We start from the raw sequence: 8,550 nt of genomic DNA on the forward strand, positions 1-8,550 counted from the left end.
GAATTATACACAAAATATAATTAAAGATACCTATAACAATGTATATTGTTCGCAAATAGGGTCAGATACAAAGCTTATACTAAATATAGAATTATTATTTCAACTTAAAGTTAATGCGTAAGATACAAAACGAGATTTTAATTGATTCTTTTTCAAAAAATGATACCTACCATAATTGAATTATACACCATATTTAATAAAGATACCAAAACTAATAAATAAAAAAGGTTTATTTAATTATTTCTTTCTTAGAAAAGAATACCTACCATAACTGAATTATACACAAAATTTAATTAAATATACCTATAATAATATAAAAATACTTATATTAATGTATATTGTTCGCAAATAAGGTCAGATACAAAGCTTGTACTAATATAAAATTATTATTTTAACTTATAATTAATGTGTAAGATACAAAAAAGAAATTTTAATTGATTCTTTCTCAAAAAAGGATATCTACCATAACTGAATTATACACAAATTTAAGTAAAAATACCTATAGCTATAACATATTTGTTTGCTTAATGAAAATTGCATCCCTCATTGTGTACGTCCAACATATTCTCAAAAAGAGAACATTTTTAGTTTAAAAAAAAAATTATACACAAAATTTAATTAAAAATATTTATAGTGATGTATATGATACCTATATTAATGTATATTGTTCGCAAATAAGATCAGATATAAAGCTTGTACTAAATATAGAATTATTATTTCAACTTAAAATTAATGTGTAAGATACAAAACAAAATTTTAATTGATTCTTTCTCAAAAAAGGATACCTACTATTACTTAATTATGCACAAATTTAAGTAAAGATACCTATAGCTATAATATATTTGCTTGCTTAATGAAAATTGCATCCCTCTTTGTGTACGTCCAACATATTCTCAAAAAGAGAACATTTTTAGTTTAAAAAATAATAAATTATACACAAAATTTAATTAAAAATACTTATAGTAATGTATATTATACATATATTAATGTATATTGTTCGCAAATAAGGTCAGATACAAAGCTTGTACTAAATATAAAATTATTATTTCAACTTAAAATTAATGTGTAAAATACAAAACGAAATTTTAGTTGATTCTTTCACAAAAAGGGATACCTGCCATAACTGAATTATACACAAATTTAAGTAAAAATACCTATAGCTATAATATATTTGTGTGCATAATGAAAGTTGCATCCCTCTTGTGTACGTCTAACAGATTCTCAAAAAAAGAATTTTTTTAGTTTGAATATTCAAATAATTGGTTTTGATTTATTAAAGAATGAAATTCATTTTACAGAAAATCTTGGACTACTACTTTCATTAAATAATTTTCCATTTATAATCCAATTTTTTTTTTTTTGTCTTAAAATTGTCAAGTGACTTCATTTTAACTTGCCAATTGGCTTAATCACATTGCAAATTACTCTCCTTTTAATATAATATAGATTAGGAAATAAAATTAGATATTCACTAGGAGCGGCATATGAATATATTTCATTATGACAAGTGAAATTTCCTTCCCAAATTTCATTAGCTCTAAAGAAATCAGTTACTGAGAAATATTTAACTCGGTGAATTAATGCCTATTATATCCTTTATTGTGAGAGCATAATGGGCACTTTGAATTCAAAACATGAAAGTGACCAGTTTATGAATTCAAATTTCAACCTATACCAGAATCAACATGATGTATAAAAAAAAATAGTTATCGGTCTCTATACTTAGAACATGAGACCATATATCTCCTTTCCTAAACACCATTTTCTTATTCGACAGAAACCATCTTATTTTCTATAGCCCAAGGTAAGAATACTTTGCTTCGAAGCTAACATATGAAAGTTCATGACTTAACCAGTTCCTGTAAAATATAATTATATTATCGGGAAATATAAATTACACCGAGCCTTAAATCTCAAAATAATTTAAAATCAGAATGCATAGTAAGCAAACTGATTAACACGTGGACGTATCTGCAACAAGTTAAATCCAGTTTCGAATATGCCAATTTAACCATGCATCTCTTCTATCTTCTTTAATAGAAATTTCAGTTCTATCTTCTATGCCAATTTAATCATGCATCGTGTTGATAGCGAGTTAAGAATCTAAGCTCAAAACAATATACGAACAATAAAATAGACAAGAGTTATAGAGGGAAAAAAGAGAAGAGATTCTTATTTATTTCATGTGCTCATGTGTTTTCCAAGTGTGTGAAATGTGTTATTCAAACCCTCTATTTATAGGATGATATTGAGGTAATGCAAAAGGATGTCATGAATATGGTATTACCTATTAAGATCATGAGGGAAGATCGTTGAGGAAGTTATGGAGGTGTGAGAGTTACAATCATAATGGTAAAAAGTAGTGGGAGGTTAATTGAGAAAAGCAGTGGAAGTAATTTCTTTAGGAATTATAGATATTCACTACATAATATAATATTTCATAATAAAAACAACTATAAATTCAACTTTCTATTTTTATTCACTCCACAAACAAAGGTAAAATTCTAAGTTTTTATATTATGTACAATATACCTTTTTAAAAATATTTAACGAGGCAAACATGATAAATGAAAAGAAATATGTACGGACTAATCCTACAATCCGCACATTAATAAGTACGAGAAAATAACCTTGTATAGTCATTCTCAAAATAATAACTGAATATATATATATATATATATATATATATATATATATATATATATATATATATATATATATATATATGCATATATATTTCTGTATGTTATATATAAAATATATAAATTTTATATACCGCGGACTAAAAATGATCTTTACTATTATTAATTTGTTGAAGAAAAAAAAAAGAAAAAAGGAATTATTAGTTTCTTTTTCCCCATTTAAAGGAATAATCATAGTAGTAATCCCAACTCAAGCCGGATTCCGGTGGTCTATCATAAAGTCAAAAGCCCCATCAACCCGTCGATAATTGAGGATTTTTGGGATTAGGGTTTATATCTGGTCGGCTCTTCCGCCCTGAGCTCATTTCCGTCAGTTTGGAAGAAACGAGCTATCGAATCAAATGGGTAAGCTGGAGAAGGAGAAATCTGAAGCCATAGACGAAGAAGAATCAAATTCCCAACCCGATTTGATGCGCAGCGAGGAGGAAAAAGAAGAAAACGAAGATGCGGACGCTAACGATGATCTCAGTTTGAAAATCGTAGAGAAGGCTATGTTACGGGCATGTTCTAGTGTCACCGACGAGGAAGAATCCGACATTTTGACAAATAGCAAGAAGAAGAAGGACAAAAATATTGTGACCAAAGAGGATCCTGTGAGTTTGAATTTTGTTGAAAATTGATTAATCTTTTATGTTGCTATTAATTGTAAGGACAAAAATATAAGTACTTTATTTGGATCGAGAATCGCCGGGGGAAGCATGTTTTTTTTTTTTTTTTTTGCAGCATTTAGAAGTGAAATAAATTGTACTTATTAATAAAATAAAATGCTTTTTTGGATGATTAATCGGGTGTCGTTTTCAATTTTGATGTTTAGGTGTCAAGTGGTATAGACAAGGGTTTCAAAAGCTTCTGCAGCGATATGTTCCCGGTAGTCTGAAGTTGCCTGCTGTTAATTGGCGATTAGATTTTTGCTGTTACTGCTTGATTTTTGTTTGTTGTATTGTCAGTTTGTGTGTTATCTTGGTGGTAATGAAGGAAACATTAAAGTAACAGCTGAAAAGTTAGTTTAATAGGAAAAACCTTACATTTAAATGTGGAGGAACACCCTGTCACGACCTCATCAACTTGCAAAGATGAGTAAAAATTTAAAAAGGCAAGACAAATTCTTTTCTATCCAAACCGTCAAATGGACGGGGTAGACTAAATTTGGCAGGTTAAATTGGGTTGACTCATAAACGTGTTGGTTCATAACTCACCCAAAGTTTGCTCGGATTGAGATGAGTTGGGTCAATTCGGTGAAACAATACTCGGAACCTTTCTAAATTTGCTTGTTTGATTATTATAATTTGTTTAATTACAATAACCAAACTAAAAAAAAGACTGTTTTTCTTCATCATGGTGTTATATCAAACTTGAAAAACCTCAAAACATTCTTTTCATTGTGTTTTGATGAGTTCTCTTTTTGTCAATAATCAGTATGGCCGAAATTGATCGCAATGTTAGATAGGTTTATTTGGGTTGTGCCCAAATTGGCGTACCATGAATATACTCCCATCCCAAGCTGCCCAAGGTTAGGTGGTTTACATTTTAATGATCTAAACGTGACACCCCTACTCTTGGTGGAATAAATACTAATTACTACCACTTTAATTTCTGCTTTATATTTCTGTCCCTTTCTGTTTTGACTTGCAAGGTTAAACTGTAGTTTGTTTTATATTAATTTGGAAGTTATTGAAAGTACCCCACTTGTGGGATTACACTGGGTTGTGGCTGTTGTTGTTGGAAGTTATTGAAAGTATTGCTTGTGTCTTAGAAACCATAATATGGATTAAATATTCAGCTTGTGATCTCTTACACTGCTATTTTCTTCTTCTTGAATGTGTTAGCAGTACAAAGTAAAGGAAGAGCAAAATGCTGATACTACTATAGCTATGAATATTGATGATAGTGCAGCTGAAAAGACTCCTGTTGAGGTCCCTGACAATGCTGTTCTACGTAGGCTTCTTGTGAGTTAAAGTAATATGATTTGCAGTGTTGTTTTTCAGTAATCCAAAAATGGCCTGGTTTGGTCCTACATCTTTATTATTCGCTACATGATCTCAGCGGGGCCCTAGGTACTTTGATGCTCCAGATAAGAGTTGGGGAACATGCTATAATTGTGGTGAAGAGGGTCATGCTGCAGTCAACTGTACTTCAGCTAGACGTAAGAAGCCATGTTTTGTTTGTGGGAGTTTCGAACATAATGCTAAACATTGCACAAAGGTTAGTGGAGAAAATTGCTTACTCTTCTATTTGAATATGTGACTCCATACTGCTCGTGCTATCTTAGTTCCACCTTATTAGTCTTCTCAACGGGAGATTATCATACTTGTATATTCTTATATTACCATTGAGGTAAATGAGCATTTTGGAAGTTTCCCTCCACACATATAAACCACAAATCTTTTATAGAGAACCAAACAGACTGTTAAGTTATGCACATGGGATCTTCCACTAATAAGCCAAGCTGAAGATCCCTCAAAACATGTGCTAATCAAAGACCTAGGACCCTATGTTCTGATGGGGAAAAAGAAGACAAACATCCTGAACTGCGTTTCATGATCTAAGCACATGGTTAGAGTGCCTCTTATATATGCTTTTACGTGATTTGGACCTGTCTTAACAACCTTGTTAACACATTATTGTTGTATTTTTGACACTCATATTCCGAATTTGTGTTTTGGACAAGTCACGAAGAAAATATTTGTGAAAGGATCTCTGAAATCATAATGATGATTGAATCTTAGCTCAGTGATTATGTTGCTGGATTTTTTCCTGGAGGTCAAGGTTTTGGCTTGCAAACTAGCTTTGCTAGGCATAGCTAAGTGGACAATTAGGCAACTGAGTTTTTCATACCTCTTTCACAAGGTTCGACGGCACTATCTACCTTTTGCCATTATAGCACATTATGTTGTCTAAATTTGTGGTAAGGACTAAGGTCTGCGTACACACTATCCTCCCCAGACCCCACTTGTGGGATTGGACTGGGTTTGTTGTTGTTGTTGTTGTTGTAAGCTGTCTAAATATGTACATGGACATCTAATCCAAAAATTAAAGATTCTATTAGAAGCGTGTTATGGTGCAACTTTCCTGTCATCCCGCAGGATTTCTGCTTCCAATGGTAGGCTGGAATTTGCAAAAAAAAAATTGAGAATTATGATTTCAGCATTCTTGGTGTATCCTTTATATTTTTGCATTGAATGAGAGACTGCATTACAGGGTCTTATGGGAAAACCTCTTTTAGGTGAGGAGCTTGTTGTTTGTGTATATGATGCATAAAAAATGGTATTCGCATGTATGTGCGGCTTTGTCCTGTCACTGTAACATATTTGGGCAGTATCATAATCGCATGTAAACCCTTATCTCTCTTCCCTTTTGTCCTTCCCTCTATCTCCCTTCTGTCTCCCTAATTATTGGAATGTGTTGGAGGAGTCCTTGTTTTAGGGTAGAGCCGTGCGAGCCTCAAAGCCCATTCAATCTAGATCTTTGATCTCCAGGAACTACAGAATTTTAAATTCTGTATAGCTGACCCCAGGTAGTATGGGATTGAGCAGTAGCTGATTGACTGATGGTTTAATCATGGATATGCCACTGTAGTGTCTTCAGTTCAATCAGGGAAGCAAAATTGTTCTTGCTTTTAGTTTGATAGGATTTTGGATAGTTGGCAAAATCATGGATCAGCCATTATAGCATGATTTGAAGTCTTCTGTAGCCAGTGATAGGGTCTCAGACGATTTAGGTTACACAGGCTAACAAGGTAATATCCATGGGAGTGCAAATTGAAATTTTGTGTTTCCTTGATCATGACATTGTGATACTTCTTGTGGATCTTAAAACACCTATTTTTCCCATTTTGGTTATAGAGTAAGTTATGCACTCTGCTTTCTTTGGCAGGGCAAAGCTTGTTTCATCTGCAAAAAAGGAGGTCATCGTGCAAGTGATTGCCCCGAGAGAAGCCATGGAGGATCCCAGAGTACTAAAATATGTCTAAAATGTGGGGATTCTGGCCATGATATGTTTTCATGCAGGAACAACTATTATGCTGATGATCTAAAGGTGTGTTACTGAGGACACTTCGATACCTAGAGATTTATGTTGTGTTGTTCTGACCTAGAGATTTCTCCTGTTGCCTTTGAAGGAAATACAATGCTACATCTGTAAGAGTTTTGGCCATCTTTGCTGTGCAAAATACCCTGATAGTGGTCCGAGAGAATTTTCCTGTTACAGATGTGGTCTACTAGGCCATACTGGTTTGGTAAGTTAATGCTCTTGTAGTTATACGTGTCTCTGTATGTGTGTTTTTTGCTTCTCCTTATTTAGGAACTAATTTTTGTGCTTGCGTTTTATCTGACATGATCTCCCATACAGGCATGCACGGCATCTCGTGGGGAGACTAGCGGTACTGGGTCACTTAATCCCTGTTATAGGTGTGGTGAAGGAGGACATTTTGCACGGGAATGCACTAATTCCAGTAGAGTAAGTTACTGTATTCATGTTTGAAATCTGATTTTCTTTTCCTTTTCATTTCTGTGTCGTTTTCCTTTTTAGGTTAGTTGTCCTTTGCTATATTATATCTTATCTTCATAATGAAACCTTATTGTTTTACTGCTGTGTCTAAAGGTCAATAAGCGAAATCATGAATTATCAACCCCCAAGAAGAAAGTTCACAAGAAAAGACAAGAGCAAAATGAGTTCAGGTCTGTACCTCGTGATTTTGGTAGGGCATGGAAGAAGAAAGGAAAAAATGAAGGCGGATATACGTCAGGCTATCAGATGAAACGAAAGGGTGGTTGGATCCCGGATGATCCGGAAGACTTTCCTCAACCCAATAATTGGAGATCTCCTTCAACTCCTAGAAATAAGAGAGCTAAGATTTCTAACTTCAGTAGTGGTGGTCATGCTTCTGGTTCTCGTTCATCTAGAAAGTCCAACAGGCTTGACTTTGATTCTTCAGCTTCTTATGGGTCAGGCAAATATCATCACCATAGGTTTTCAGCATCTGGTGATTTTGATAATTCAGCTTCTTATGGGTCGGGCAAATATCATCATCATAGGTTTTCAGCATCTCGATTTGGCAACAGTAGTCACGATAGGTGGAGGAGGAATTATGATTGGTAGCAGAAACTGTCGTTCATGTAGTGTATTTGGTTGGGAGTGTCTCAAAAAGGTTTGAAAACTCGTTTTGGTTCAGAATTCAGGAAAACTGGTTACAGGAGCTTATTAATCTGTCTGGGAAGATTCGGGGTTTTAGTGTAAGCTGAGATGATGATTGGGACATGACGCTAAGCTCGAGCTCAACAGATGTAGACCTACTCAGCTATTGAGTTGAAGAACAAGTTCTCTCTCATTTAGCTGTTTGTAATTTGCTATCTTTTCGTTCTTACTTGTTCCCGATACATCTTGATTTAATTGTTATTCTTCTTTTCGCCTGGAAGGCTTGAAGGCATGTAACTTCAAAAAGTAATTTAAGCAATTGTGTCACTTTTATCATAAAAACTCTCTCGCTTTGCCTTCAATAGATTTTGAGAAGGCTGCTTATGGTTGCTATGTTTGCCCTGTCAGAGGCGTAAGATGCTTATTTTGATTTGCAACTCAAAATCTCTCCTTTCCAGCATTCATCTCGAAGCTGGAAGTTTGCCTGCACTAATATTTTTGGTTTTGTTGCATTTAAGGAAGTTCAAGCGCGAAGGAAGAATAGTTCTACTGAGAAAATTGACTTGTAACAATAACATATTTGCAAATCGTATGATTTCCTACTGAAATACTGGCCCTGTTTATAGGGGTTTCTTTGGCATTGTTTTGTTCAATGCACTAAACCTGAGGGATAACTCCTACTGAAATCTGTCTTAAAACATGTACTTTAATAAAT

At 33.7% G+C, this 8,550-nt stretch overlaps 1 protein-coding gene across 4 annotated transcripts; it reads left to right on the top strand.

Annotated features, from left to right (window-relative positions):
- Positions 1–2,875: 2,875 nt before the first annotated feature.
- Positions 2,876–8,177, top strand: LOC107820934 (uncharacterized). 4 transcript variants are annotated; one of them, XM_016647295.2, is made up of 8 exons: positions 2,876–3,295; positions 3,517–3,570; positions 4,529–4,648; positions 4,746–4,904; positions 6,576–6,737; positions 6,820–6,936; positions 7,050–7,157; positions 7,302–8,177. In XM_016647295.2, exons 1-8 carry the CDS (start codon positions 3,044–3,046, stop codon positions 7,797–7,799), a joined length of 1,470 nt encoding a protein of 489 aa, XP_016502781.1. In that variant the 5' UTR covers positions 2,876–3,043; the 3' UTR covers positions 7,800–8,177. The 4 variants fall into 4 exon arrangements, with proteins under 4 accessions (XP_016502781.1, XP_016502782.1, XP_016502783.1 ...); XM_016647296.2 differs by having other exon boundaries at positions 4,532–4,648; XM_016647297.2 differs by lacking the exon at positions 3,517–3,570 and having other exon boundaries at positions 2,895–3,295.
- The last annotated feature ends 373 nt before the right edge of the window (positions 8,178–8,550 follow it).

The sequence above is a fragment of the Nicotiana tabacum genome, chromosome 8 (genome assembly GCF_000715075.1).
Source record: "Nicotiana tabacum cultivar K326 chromosome 8, ASM71507v2, whole genome shotgun sequence".
In the NCBI taxonomy this organism is placed as follows: Eukaryota; Viridiplantae; Streptophyta; class Magnoliopsida; order Solanales; family Solanaceae; genus Nicotiana; species Nicotiana tabacum.

What these genes read in the sequence shown, in the direction of transcription:
- LOC107820934 (XM_016647295.2), top strand. Translation starts at nt 3,044, where the DNA reads ATGGGTAAGCTGGAGAAGGAGAAATCTGAAGCCATAGACGAAGAAGAA. An exon ending in ATGCTAAACATTGCACAAAG is followed by an intron (nt 4,905 to 6,575) that starts GTTAGTGGAGAA and finishes TTTCTTTGGCAG; the next exon opens with GGCAAAGCTTGTTTCATCTG. An exon ending in AATGCACTAATTCCAGTAGA is followed by an intron (nt 7,158 to 7,301) that starts GTAAGTTACTGT and finishes CTGTGTCTAAAG; the next exon opens with GTCAATAAGCGAAATCATGA.